The following is a 14,622-nucleotide window of genomic DNA, read 5'->3' as shown; positions in this document are numbered from 1 at the left end:
CCACACTTGTCTGGGAACTCATAATTCTCCTGCCTCAGTGTTCTAGTAACTGTGACTATATGCATGTAATCCCACACTTGTCTGGGAACTCATAATCCTCCTGCCTCAGTGTTCTAGTAACTGTGACTATATGCATGTAATTCCACACTTGTCTGGGATTTATTTATTTATTTATTTATTTATTGCTTAAAGAATGTCCCTTAATATTTTAAGTCCCCAGTGGTGAGTGATGAAATCTCTTGGTTTTATTTTGACTGTGCGTTTGGAGGACATTCTTGCTAGGTCGGAATCCACCTTTCTCTACCTTAAGGCTGTTACTGCCCAGTCCTCTGTGTTCCCTCCTTTCTGTTGAAAACGAGATGTCAGCCTTATATTTGCTTCTGGAATATTTTCTCTAGGTGCTTTACCGATTTTTCTGTCTTTCCTCTGGAATATTATGGTGATGTGGCTGGTTAGTATCTTCCTTGTGACTTAAACAGCTGCTTTGTGGCTTGGATGGCTTTTATTAACTAGGAAAACTTCTCAGCCAGTTTCCTTCAGACACTGCTTCTCTCTAGTCTCTCCTTTCCTGCTGAGAACACGCACGCACACACAAGCATACAAGAGCACAGACACACACATACACATGCACAGACACACACATGCACACACACACAGACATGCTGTTTTCTCTGGATCCATGCCCCTCTCTATATTTTCTATTGACTTTTTATCTGTTATTGTTCTTCTCTGTTTAATTTGTTGTAAAATCAATCTGATGAACTTAGCTTCAGCTATATTTTTGCCTGCTCTACCATTTCTACTTGGTCCCCCAGTTCACAGATTAAATTCTGCATTTTCTCTTTCTCTTTGCTTTCTTTTTCTTTATTCCCTTTGGGACAGGGTCTATGTTACCCTGCTGGGAACTGGTTTCTAATGTTCATTTTTTCCCTCTTGGTTTTTAGTCATTTGGTCCTATATGGTGGTAAGATTGATAACTTTCTTTTTTCCATTTTCTTGTGTTTATATACATTTTACATGTGATTACACATGCTGGTGCACATGCTTGCATCAGGTAGAGTCATGAGGCTGATGTCTAGAACCACCCCTGTCCACTCCTCCACTCTGTGAACTAAAGGACCTCTCAGGCAAACCCAGAATGGGTCAGCTTGTCCTGGGGATCCCATCTCTGCCATCACGGCTGGCATTTCAGGCAGGCCACCATGCTCACCTGATATTTAACGTGGGTTTTGGGGATCTGAATTGGGGTCTCCATACTTATACAGCAAGTACTTTAACTGGGCTCCCCAACCCCTAATGATTTCTGACTGAATGCTGAATATGGCAAATAAAAAATTGTAAAAGTTCTGTATGGAGTTCTCTAATTTTAAAGATTTTTTAAATGTATTTTGTATACATGGATGTTTTGTCTTTATGTATATCTGAACACCAGAAGAGGACATTGGGTCCCATGGAACTACTGTGATAGATGGTTGTGAACACATGTGCTAGGAATTGAGCTCAAGACCTCTGGAAGAACATCCAGTGCTCTTAACCGAGGAGCCCTCTCTCCAGTCCCCACACTTGAACTCTATCTTTTGGGTTGTTTTTACATGGGGTGTTTTCTTACCCAGAGAATTTAATGATCTTATGGAAATAAGGAAGATGCAAAGAGATGCTTCCACTCAGCTGAGACGCGTCTGCTCTGTTCATTCTCTCCTGTGAAGATTGCAGAATTCTGGGATCTCAACTGGACACTTAGACCACTTTCCACTCCTGCCTTTCAGCTGATCCTCAAATAAAGCTGTCTTAAGGCCTATGGCACTTGGGGGAATCTCTGGTTTGCTTTTAAAGGCCTTAACAACTACTTTCTGATTAATTACGCTGTGTTTCATAATACCTTTAACTCAGAAACTGCTTTACGAACCAATTGTGTCATAGAAAGTCAGGTTCTTGGTTAGGGATGTATCTCAGTGTCTAGGAGGTCCAGGGTCCTGGATTTACTATTCAGAATGAAATACTGAACAGGAAAAGGAAGAAAGGCCCATCCACAGCACTGGAACATTATCTTAATTGCTTTCACCTGGCAGCTTGGGGATGCTGGTCCATGCCTTCAAGCAGTGGGCTTTCCTTCTCAAAGTTACTCTTAGAAGGAGAGCAGTCTAATATCAGGGATTTCTTTACAGCCAGCAGTGAGCTTTTACCCATTCCACCACTATGCCTCTCACTTATCAAATATGTCAGCCTCCTGCCACCCTAAAGCAGTACTGATTTCTCAGTGACAGCAACAGACATGGTCGGTCTATAACAAGAGTAGCTTTAAATTAATGTAAAACATCCTCTATTTAAAAAAAAAAAAAAAAAAAACCTGGGCGTGGTAGCACATGCCTTTAATCCCAGCACTCGGGAGGCAGAGGCAGGCGGATTTCTGAGTTCGTGGCCAGCCTGGTCTACAAAGTGAGTTCCAGGACAGCCAGAGCTATACAGAGAAACCCTGTCTCGAAAAACCAAAACCAAAACCAACCAAACAAAAAAATACCACTAGCAAGTATAAGAGACCTCCTTTCAAGTTGTTGGTCATGGCATTACACTTCTCTCAAAATAATATGGTCTATTGCTGCTGGCATTGGTTGCCTCCCAGGAAAATCAAGTTCCTAATGCCAAAGACAACACACATTTTGGACATAGGACTCAGCGGATTTGAGCCAGAACAAATTCAAAAGCTTCCTCCCTAAGGACTAGTTTTCAGAGTACAAGGTCTTATCAAGCTGCTAAGGGATCTAAGCACTCAAAAGTCCTACCTAGCTACGATGCCTGTGAACCAAAAGGACCAGCATGGGTGTATCCCTAAAAGTGCAGTCGTGGCTCTTAACATCTTGGTGGTAACCAACGACTGTGACTCAAAGCCTACTCTGCAGGAGGGCGATCATGCCTACTATAAATCTAGTAACTACACATGGCTGGTGAGGCAGTGGATACTAGAAGACCCACTACCACCACTTCCTCGTATAAAGCCTAACCACATTCTATATAGTTATATTTATACCCACACATGAGTACAAATTTCACCCCACATCTAAGAAGATACTTTTTGAGGCAAGAGACCATTACAGAAAACCACAACTAATCAAAATGGAGAGAACAACAGAATGTGGGGTGCCCAGCCCAAGTGATACATCTAAAACATAGCTCTTGCACCCAAGGCTCAGGGGATATCACAAAAGGGGAGAAAAGATTGTAGTCAGAGGACCAAGATCTGCTGTGAGACGTGTCCTTTATCTGTAATAGGGAAGCTATAGTGGTGAAATGTCAACAACACGGCTGCCTAAACAAGACCTGAGCAATTCCAACGAATACTGACATCTCAATATAGATGGAAGAAATTCCATGGGGCTCCATCTCCTAGATGAAGTCACTGGTAATCAAGAACTGCTGAGAGAAAAGGAGGGGGTGGAGTGGGGTGGGGTGTTTGCGGGGATGAGATTAAATCTTCCCTGGGAATGAGCCCTAACTGGTTATCCAATACTAAGTGGTCAGTCCTAGAAACACATGCAGGCAGGCGACCTTGAGTGAGCTCAGCAGGCTGTATTTTCATGTAGATTTATTTATACATATAAGGTAACAACAATAGTTAAAGAGGAGGCCATAAAGTGGGAAGGGAAAGGTGGCCATATACAGGAGGGATAGGAGACAAATAATAAAATTATAAGTATATTTTGTTTCTCTTTGTTTATTTGTTTTCAAGACAGGATTATTTTCTGTGTATCTCTTGCTAACCTGGAACTCACTCTGTAGACCAGGCTGGCCTTGAACTCAGAGATCCACCNGCCTCTGCCTTCCAAGTGCTAAGATTAAAGGTGTGCATCACCACCATCCAGCTATGAAATTATATTTTAATTACATTTTTAAAAAATTGATAAAAGTAAAATATAATTTCTGCCATTAGATACACTAGGATATCTTATGTGGAAATGTTTCTTGTCCTAAAATTAGTTCTAAAGAAACAAATAACCTATATTTACCTATGATTGACTAACTACAGGTTTATCTTTCCTCACAAAACCCTACAACGATTGGGACTGGAAGCATGTGTATATGTGTTTAGTATATACACCAGGCCCTGGATTAACTCACAAAGGTAACTCAAAAGGTGAGAACCCCCTCTTCCTCTTCTTTAATATGGGGTTCACAAGTTCACAGCAAGTCTGTATCCAAATTATGATCTTTTGATACTCCAATGAGAAAGGAAATTAACTTTCATATGGAAGAATCTAAAGTGCTGCTGATAAAGATACAAGCTGCCAACCATACAACTAGCTCTTACCTAGTTCCTTCATGGTATAGCATGATTCAAATTCAAAACACACCTTACAGAATTTACAGGTAACTTATCTTTCAGTAAATCTTGAATAACACTGAGGAGAAAAGAGAGCTACATCTACACTGAGCCCTTGATATTAAACTCAACAATAAAGCAAAACCCTACCATTCACACCTACCTATCAGGCACCAAGCTTCAACATCTAGTGAGATTTAAAATGATTCAGGTCTAAATTCCTACAAATGGCAAGTTTTAATAAAAAAAAAAAAAACAATGTCAGAACTGTAACACCGTGATAATACAGGTATTATAAAAATGTTTTCAGGATTCAAAACCTGTAATTCTCAAAATGAAAGGAGGATTTACATGATCTCTTGAGTAGGACGGCTGTAAGTAACTCACTAGCAAGCATTGGATAAGTACTGAGACAGCAGAGGCAGGTTCAGCAAAGTGAATGTAAAACACAGGGTGCAATTTCACAGCAATTTAGGCTGGCTACTTAGAACACACGCATGGATTTAGACACAATTGGATATACATGCAGCACACTTAATAGCCATCAGCTAGGGATGGATGGAAAGAGGGAAGTAGGCTCTTTATCTACAAAAAAAAAAATCATAGCAAAATTTAAACATAATACACCAGTAGACAATTTCATATGGGAACTATTGGAAAGACATTTATTCTTTTGGCAAAATGTTGACAACTGGATGAATTGTACATCACACTTGAAAAAAATGAAGTCTGTGTCACATGCACCCTCTACTATATTCAGGCATGCATTTCAGGTCTGAGAAATGGTTATCCTGTAGTTAAATATGACAGTTATCTCAATGTAATAGCTTATTAATTTATACTATTCTATGTGGCTGTCTTCCTTTTGTGTGGTTACCCTCAACCTTGGGATTATCAACAGTTTCGCTTCTATCATGTTTGCCTGAAACAGTCTAACTACACAGCCCAGTCCGGTATTGAACTCATTTGGTTTGTGGGTGAGTTCTCACACCTGGTTCACACCTCTCTATTTCAATTAGGTACTGCTGATCTCCAGCTGTGTGAGGGCGGGTGGGTGTGCAGAAGCAGAAGTGCACAGGCACACACAGATGGAGGTCAGAGGTCAACGGCAAGTATCTTCCTGTCTCGTTCTCCACCCCATGTCTAGAGACTGATTCAGCCAGACTGGTGGCTCTTAACCTGTGGGTGGAGACCCCTGAGTCAACCAACCTTTCCACAAGGGTCGCCAAAGACAATTTGGAAAGGATCAAACGGTGTGCCTTGTTGGAGGAGATGTGGCACTAGGAGTGGGCTTTGCGCTTTCCAGGGTGTGTCAGTCTCTCCCTGTCTCTTTTCTCTGTCTTTCTCTCTCCTCTCTGTTTCTGTCTCTCTGCTTGCTACCTGCGGATTACAATAAAGCTCTCAACTACTACCCCAGCATCATGCCTGACTGCTATGCCCCCACCATGATGATAATGGACTGACCCTCTGAAACTGGAGGCAAGTCCCCAAATAAATGTCCTCTTTTATAAGGGTTGATCACAGTGTCTCTTCACAGCAGTAGAACACCGACTGAGAGACTGAGACACGCGGGCTGGGGAAATGGCTCACTGGGAGAGCACTTCCTGTCAGCTGTGAGTTTGGATCCCAGAGGTAGCAGCTCACACCTGTAACCCAGTGCTGGGGTGCAGAGACAGGGTCTCAGGAGCTTGCTAGCCAGTCTCCTTCACTGAAACAATTCAGTGAGAGACTGTCTCAAAAACTCAGGGGCACAGTAACTAAGGAAGACATTAAACATCAAACCGCAGGCCTCCAAATGCACAGTCATGGGTGTGCACACCTAAACATGTGTGTGTGCATATACAATAAAGCCACATGCAAACAAAAAGCATAAAACATATAAACAAACAAAAATACTACTGTTAAAAGATAATGAAAAGAAGTCACAGTTTAGCTAGGTACAGTGGTACATGCCTTTAGTCCCAGTACTAGGAAGATAGAAGCGGACAGATCTCTATGAGTTCCAGGCCAGACTGGTCTACACAGTGAATACTAAGCCAGACAGGAATATAGATAGATAGATAGATAGATAGATAGATAGATAGATAGATAGATAGATAGATAGATGATAGGCTCTAGTTTTTATTTATTTATTTATTTTTTATCTAACTCAAATTCTTTTTTTAAAAAAAATAGAAAGTTTCTTGAGGATTGAGAATTTAAACTTGACTCTCAAAAGGAAACAGTATTTTCTTACAATGATTTAATACTTTACACATATCAAAAAATAGCTTATACTATCCTAATACTTTGCTTTATTTAAACCATATTTTACTAAGTATGAGATCATTCCCACATTATATCTACACAAAATTCAATGTTTAAATATTATTTAAATGCTAACCTTACCTCTGTGTTTCTCCAGAAGCTTGTAGCCCTGACAATATCTGCTTGGTGAAGTCATCATAGCAGCCGTGTCAATATAAGAATAGGCCGCAGTAAAGTCAAGCTCTTCTCTGCCATCCCACCAGCCCCTCTGCTTGGCGTAGTTCCTCATGTCTGGATGTTCCCGGTCGATCTTGGTTGTTATGGAAAGCTGATTGGAAATATTACGAACTCCTATTTGTAAAGGATGGAAAGGAGAAGAAAAGCTACCTTTAACATAAAGTATCTATCTCCATATTATGATTCTCAGTCACCACTTCAACATAAGATTGGCCACGGACATCTACAGCTTATCCTAAACAATTGAAATTTAAAATTAAACTTTGAGATAACTGTACACGCAGATGCAGTTATATGAAATAATTCAGAGGGATAATATATACTTCACTGTTTCTACCCATCACATTTTTTAAAAATATAGAATATTATCACAACAAGAACATTGGCAATGATAGTGTCAAGGAAAAGAATGCTGGGACTGTCCACCGTCTTTCCCTTTCATACCAGAGCAGTGCGGCTCCCAATCCTAATGACTCATTAGCTCTAGGTATACTTGGTATCGAAAACCACGCTTGCATGAGCATGCACACACACACACACACACACACACACACACACACACACACATCTTGAATTTATACATATTGGGTAAAGGTACATGCCACAAACTGACCCATATGAATTCAATTCCCAGAGCCCACATGATAGAAAAAGAAAACTGATTCTCAAAGTTGCCCTCTGACCTTGACACACAAGCCATAGCACATATGCCTACATACGCATTTTTTTAAAAAAAAATGTTATATATGTAGAATTATACAGTAAATAGCCTTCTGGCTTTTAAAAAATTATTTAAAAATTGTTAAATGTACATTTTCTCGTGTACATGTGCAGAGGTGACCTTTCACCTTATGTGTTCTGGGAATCACTCAGGCTGTCAGAGCTGGCAGCAAGCACCCTTTCCTGCCGAGCTTTCTCACTGTCCTGCCTTCTGGCCTTGCTAACTCAGCCCAATTCTAGGAAGGCCCATCGTGTTAACAACAGTTCACTTGTATCTTGTATAATGCATGATGGTTTACTTAGCATTTCAATACATGTACATAATACCAGATGCAGGTGATTCGCAATCTATCATAGATGTATGATTTCTGTGTTGGAGATACTCAAAGCAACAATCTAGTTCTTAGGAGAACAAGAAAGCCCTGGCAAGGTTATCGCAACAGGATGATCACACCCAGGAAGGCATTTGTTTTGCATGATCAGGTAAGATGCTTCTCAATGATACTAATATTCCTTTGCCTTTCAGGTAGCATGTTTAATAAAAGAAAAAGTGGTCATTGATACAACACAAGGCAATCAGTGTAATAATAAAATGGGTTAAATTTAATTTTATATATTTTATTAATACATAGAAAGTGTCAAACTTAAAATATAACAGCATTTCTAAAGCCAATGAAAATAACTGGCAATGCCCTATTTTGAAAGGTAACACTGGAATCTTCCAGCACAGGCTCCCGGGAAGTCCTTTTGAACACCCCCAGAAGCTCACAATGACCTTCCTTCCTCTAATGTCCGCAGTATCCCCGGGTCCACATCGTTCATCGTTCACCCAGTTCACTAGCTACTTAGTTGAGGCAGGTTCTCCTGAGTCCAAGGCTGGACTCAGACTCTGTGAAGTCGACAATGATCTTGAGCTTCTGCTCTCACTACCTCCCTCCTTCCTGTGCCCCACCCGTCTCCGTTTTACACACTGCTGGGGATTAAACCAGGACTTGTGTGTGCCAGACAAGCAACAGTTCCCGGGCTAACCTCCACTGCTGTGTTTACAGGCGTCCCTCATCTCCTCTGTAAAACTAGGAGATTCAAGATGTCAGTGCACACACAGACTGTGCTCTGCAGAACAAGGGGTGGGGAGGAAGGCTTTCTCTCAGCATACTAAATTACTTTCCATCTCTGGATTTCTTCACTTGAAATTAAGAGGACTGGCTGCGGAGAAAGCTTAATGGATTATGTGAATTCAAGTCCCCAGGACTCAGGTGAAGTCAGGGATGGCCTTAGTGTCTACAGTCCCAGGACTTCTGTGGTGAGACGGAAGGCAATGGGAGAAAATCCCCAGAAGAGTGGGGATCAGATAGTCAAGTTCACGCAGGAGCAGTAAACCACAGGGACCGTGAGTCACCACAGGTTGTCCTCTGACCTTCACTTGTACACAGTGGACCTGTATGCCTCCCTCCACATATATACACGCACGCGCATCACAAGGAAACACACGCAAGAAGAAATAAGAGGAATATAGGACCACAAATAAACCACCTGGAGAAATCAATTCCAGAGCAATCAGATTGCATTTACTCAATGACATCCAATTCTAAACCCTGACCCAAAGCCACCCATCCCCAGCCAAACTCCCTTTCTTTACCTCTATACTTACACATGATACAATTCTGGAATTTAGTTCCAAGATAGAAAAGGAAGACGTAACAAGGAGTGGTTAAAAAGAGATAAACAAACAAACAAACAAATAAAAAAGACCACCACCACACTCTAGGCAGCCACAGGCCGCTGGAGATGACGCGACCTGGTGATTTTTTTGTATGAATGCTCATCACAGTTCTCGTTCCCTTTCTGTTCTTTCCAGTTTAAACCTTGCTCTGCAGTTTCTCCTTTAATGCAATGGATTATAAATCTCAAAAGGCAAGTAAGCATATCATCTACAGTTACAGTAGATTTTATTAATTACGTAATTATAAACCAAACTGCAGATAGCTGTTCACACCTTGGACTCTCTCTGCTGCCCAGTACTTCCCCGACGTCTCCAGGATCCAGGCTTCATTCCTGTCGGCTATCAGGAAACTGTTGTAATAGCTGAACTCTTCACCCTCTGCACAGTTCCCACCTTGGCCATACTTTTCTAGTAAGTCAACAATGACATCCAGAGCTCTCTCAGCTGTGTCAGCTCTCTCAAGGCCCAGCCTAAAATAAAAATACTCAAGCTCTCAGATTAACAATCATTTCCCTTACTCATCCTAACTTCACATTTAAAAAAAACAATACTGTGTTAACTATACTCAAAGTAAGAAAATGCAAGTTCATAGGTAAAATAGTCTTTTTCAAATTTTATTCTATTTTTTAATTAACTTTTTCCACTCCATATTCCATTCCCCACCCCCACCCACCCACCCTCCAACTACTACATGTCCCACACCTCCTCCCCACACCACCCATAAAGTCTTTTAAAGTCTTACTTCTAAAGGCACTTTCAGACAATGAAAACATTTTTGAAGTCAAGTTCCATCTTGGCAATTTATTGCAAAGTTATTTTGATTTCTAAGACTGAGATATTTCTTTGTAAAATGAAGGGATTAATCAACCATGTAATTCAGGTATTTCTGATGAATTATAAATTCTAATTTGGCCCCTCTCCCAGTTAGTGATGTGCATGGGTGTGAATGAGTGTCGGTAGGTGTTTGCATGGTACATCTAGGTGTTTGTGTGGGTGTGCATCAGAGGGTGTGCATGCATGTAAGCATGCATGTAGAAGCCAGAAGTCCGCCAGCTCCCTCAATTACACTCCACCCTATTTTACGAGACAGGGTCTCTCAGCGAACTGGAACTTACCCATGAAGCTAAGTAGCTGCCCAGCAAGCCTAGGGATCTGTGTGCTTCTGCTTGCCCAATGCTGGTTTTGTTACAGATGCACATGACATGAAACCAGGTTCCCATGTTTATGGAGTGAGGATTATGTGGACTGAGCCATGCCCTTAGACTAATTAGTGACATCAATGAGTCACTAAATTCCACGCTGGTGTGAAAATGGATATGGGTTGGTATTTACCATTTCTCACATCATCTATGGTGAGAAAGCAGCATAATTGTTACCTGACAAGGTCCATGCCCAAAAGTGCTTCCTCCTTAGAAATATCTTCTCTTCCCCATACAGCCTCATTCCCAATGCAGACACCATGCTCATTGGCACCCATTTCTGCCCCCCACAGCCAAGCTGGGCGACTAAGGACAACAGCATATGTTTCAGGAACTTGATCAACTTCTATATAAGTACACTGTAAAAAAAGAGAAAAAGTCATACAACTACACAACCAAAAATAAAAAGTTACCAAATCCCAGAATTTAAAACACCATTGGGAAGAGGTGATCACTATGAAGGTAGGTGAAATGGAGCTACATTAAAATTTTCAATAATAAAACTCATGCAGGGGCTGGAGAGATGGCTCAGTGGTTAAGAGCACTGACTGTTCTTCCAGAGGTCCTGAGTTCTAATTCCAGCAACCACATAGTAGCTCACAACTATCTGTAATGAGATCTGATGCCCTCTTCTGGTGTGTCTGAATACAGCTACTATGTATATGTGTGTGTGTGTGTGTGTGTGTGTGTGTGTGTGTGTGTGTGTGTGTGTGTGTAAAATAAAAGATGGTCTTTAAAGAAATAAAAACTAAAACTCATGCAGAATTGACTCTAAAGCATTTGCCATTTAAGGACTTCCTATTATAATATACCCTGCTAAGACAGGTCAGTTACAAAGAGAAATCAAAACAGAGCTTCATTAAAAAAACAAAGGCTTCCCAATTAACTAAGATACAACAAACATTAAGTATTAAGGCCAGGAGGAGGATGAACAGAGCTGCTCTCGAAGTTTAGGAGTGATGGTTACGAATCTTCAAATTGTTTCATGGAGAATGATTAATCTGAGTTGAAGGGCATGAAAGAAGTCCTTGAGTTCAATGTCTAGCCTGTCCTGACTAGTGACATGTATTATACCTATATATTATAGGTATGTGAGACCCTCAGTCAGGTGAGAATGGCCAGGGGCGCACATTTCAGTGTCAGTGACCCCCGAGGCATCTGCACTGCAGTGAAAAGAGTGGGAACCTGACCTACATGACGGGTTACATTTAAACATACAGCTATAGAATATAAAAAGTCTTATGTTTAATGTATGTAAGTGTGAGAACATCAAGAATCCAAAAAGTTCATAACAATAGGTGATAATATAACTGTTAACTTCCATGTAAATAGACTCTTTAAATAAAATTTTTAAAGGACATTTTATTTAAGGTGTATAAAAGGGGTGAGGAGAAATATATAAAATGTATGTATCAGATGTCTAATAAACCTTTTTGATAAACTGCAAACCTTATTTATGGGGCTGAAAATGTGGCTCAATTGCTAGAATATGTGCCTACCATACAAGAGACCATAGGTTTGGTCCCCAGCACTATAGAAAAAGAAACAAAACCTGTTATTTATAAAACTTGGAACAATTTTTCTAATCTATTTCAAGCAGAATCCTTTTGATCTGTCAATTAAAACTCCAGCTCTAACTAAATAATTTTTGAAAGATTTATTTTATTTTTTAAACATTTTTGTAAAAGATTTATTTATTTATTTATTTATTTATTTTACTTATATGAGTACACTGTAGCTGTCGTCAGACACACCAGAAGAGAGTGTTAGATTCCATTACAGATGGCTATGAGCCACTATGTGGTTGGTTGGAATTGAACTCAGGACCTCTAGAAGAACAGTCAATGCTCTTAACCACTGACCATCTCTCCAGCCCCTATTTATTTTATTTTATGAGTAGTTTGCTTGCATGTGTTTCTGTGCACATATGTGCCTGGAGACCACAGAAGACAGAAGCCAGCATTGGATCTCATGCAACTGGAGTTATAGATGGTTGTGAACCACCACTTAGGTGCTGGGAATCAAACCTGGGTCCTCTGCAAGAGCTACAAGTGCTCTCAACCACTGAGCCAATGCTCCATCCCCATTCTTTAATCTAACCTAGATGTTCCTTCCCTGCTGCCCCAGCCACTACTCCTACCTAAGTCCCGCATTAAACCATCATACACTATTATGAGGTTAGTTGCATCCATTGTCCATTTGTATATCCTTAATTTCTGTAAGATGTTACCCAGGTTTTAATAAACTGACTTTAAAAATCCCTTATCATATCCAACATATATAATATATAGAAAATATTCAAATATTTGATCAAAAAGATAAGTTTTATTATTTTAGCAGTTTCCTCTAAATTACCTAAATAAAAGAGCAGAAGTCTATTTTTGATTCAAACTATTTTCAACCTTAAATTCTTGAATTTTAATTTCAATGGTCTTCTGTCAATTGGTAGCTAATGAAAGAAATAACCATTTATGGGGCTGGAGAAATTTCTCAGTAGCTAAGAGCAGTTACTGCTTTTATAGAGGACCAGGGCTCAATCCATGACATCCACATGACAGCTAACAACTGTCTGGAACTGTAGTTCCAGGAGATCCATCATCCTCTCCCGGCCTCCTTGGGCACCAGGCACACACACGTGATGTGCAAGCATATATATAGTTAAAACAGTCATGCATATAAAATAAAACTATCCATGAGTATTTTAAACAACAGATATCTCTAGTACAACATATACTTCACCTACCTTGAGACGTTTTTCCAAATCATTATGAACTGCAGCTGGGCAGTAAATTACTTCTTGTACTTCATCAAAGAGTCTGTCTGAATTTTTTCCAAAAATAACCCTATTTCCAACTGTTGCTGGAGGTAATGCCACAAAAGTGTCACAGGAATAGAGTTCCATTTCTTAAAAAAAAAAAAAAAAAGTGAAAGCATATACAAGCTTCAAAATAAAAAAAAAAAAAAAACACTTTTAAATACACATGAAACAAAGAGCTTTTCTCTGGGACCAAGGGATATGCCTAAGAAGGATGAGGAGAAAAGTTTTAAATATCATATTAAATATGCATTCCAGGGCAGCCAAGTGGATACAGTAAGACCTGTTTTAAAAAGATAAACCAATTAACAGAAACTACAAAAGATAAGACTATGATTTAGTAATTAACAGTGTACTACTACAATGACATGGCAGTAAGAGGCACTTTCTTGTAGTTTATGGTCAAGGTTCCTCTTGAGTCCTTCCTACTCCTCTCACTGTGACCACAGCTGCTGTCATGTCATAGGCCGTGGTCTTTGTGTATGCACGAGGCCCCTTACTGGACAGTGGGATTCTTGAGAGCTGGAGGGCCTCTTAGGTTTTCTATCATTATTGACAATTATGTAAAGGTCGGGTGATGGTGGTGCACATCTTTAATCCCAGGAGTTGGGAGGCAGAGGGAGGTGGATCTCTTTGAGTTGGAGGCCAGCCTGGTCTACAGAGTGAGTGCTAGGAAGAACCAGGGCTACAGAGAGAAACCCTGCCCCCCCCCCAACATAAACAGCAACAAAACCAAACCCCAAAAAAAACCAAAAAGGAACTTATGTAAACAAACAAATGTTCCCAATATTGCTACAGAGGAGGTCTCCTTTGGCTTAAGGAAAAAGGCACATAGAGACTATAATATTGAAAAGACAGAAATTTTGAAGCAGATCCAGTACTTTGGAGAAATACAACAAAGATCCTCACTTTTGGAGGCAGAGGCAGGTAGATCTCTGAGTTTGAGGCCAGCCCTGTGTTCCAGGACAGCCAGGGGTAGTGTCTCAAAAAAAAAAAAAAAAAAAAAAAACTAAGAAAATCCCAACTTTAATGTTTTCAGTAAGTTCACACTTGTTACTTAGAAATCCTGATTGTAGAACTGACCTATGAATTCTCTTCATCTGTGATCTGGAAAATCTTAAATTCTAGTTTGTAGAACCATTCAACATTTCCTATTTTTATTTTGCTTTCAGAACAGAAATAGTTTTAGTCTCCTTTATTTATCTTTTTTAAGGTTTATTTTTTACTATTTATATGTATGTATTGTGTATCTGTTTACAATAAGAATGGGGAATGTGCCGGGCGTGGTGGCGCATGCCTTTAATCCCAGCACTTGGGAGGCAGAGGCAGGTGAATTTCTGAGTTCAAGGCCAGCCTGGTCTACAGA

At 40.1% G+C, this 14,622-nt stretch overlaps 1 protein-coding gene across 3 annotated transcripts in view; it reads right to left on the bottom strand.

Moving 5' to 3' along the window:
• Positions 1 to 14,622, bottom strand: part of Scrn3 (secernin 3) — a 24,309-nt gene that overhangs the window by 7,901 nt on the left and 1,786 nt on the right. For 2 of the 3 annotated variants that reach the window (XM_021193015.2, XM_029536708.1), the window contains exons 2-5: positions 13,185 to 13,345; positions 10,619 to 10,800; positions 9,516 to 9,712; positions 6,704 to 6,913 (exon numbers count right to left, since the gene is read on the bottom strand). In XM_021193015.2, coding sequence (XP_021048674.1) covers positions 6,704 to 6,913; positions 9,516 to 9,712; positions 10,619 to 10,800; positions 13,185 to 13,343 — 748 coding nt within the window. In that variant the 5' untranslated portion in view covers positions 13,344 to 13,345. Of the gene's footprint in view, positions 1 to 6,703; positions 6,914 to 8,119; positions 9,115 to 9,246; positions 9,713 to 10,618; positions 10,801 to 13,184; positions 13,346 to 14,622 lie in introns of those variants that run through there. The other variant, XR_003843488.1, reaches the window with a different exon arrangement.

This window comes from Mus pahari, chromosome 3, assembly GCF_900095145.1.
Source record: "Mus pahari chromosome 3, PAHARI_EIJ_v1.1, whole genome shotgun sequence".
Taxonomy (NCBI): Eukaryota; Metazoa; Chordata; class Mammalia; order Rodentia; family Muridae; genus Mus; species Mus pahari.
Note: the sequence above shows the minus strand (reverse complement) of the source record. Positions and strands in the feature narration are given on the sequence as shown.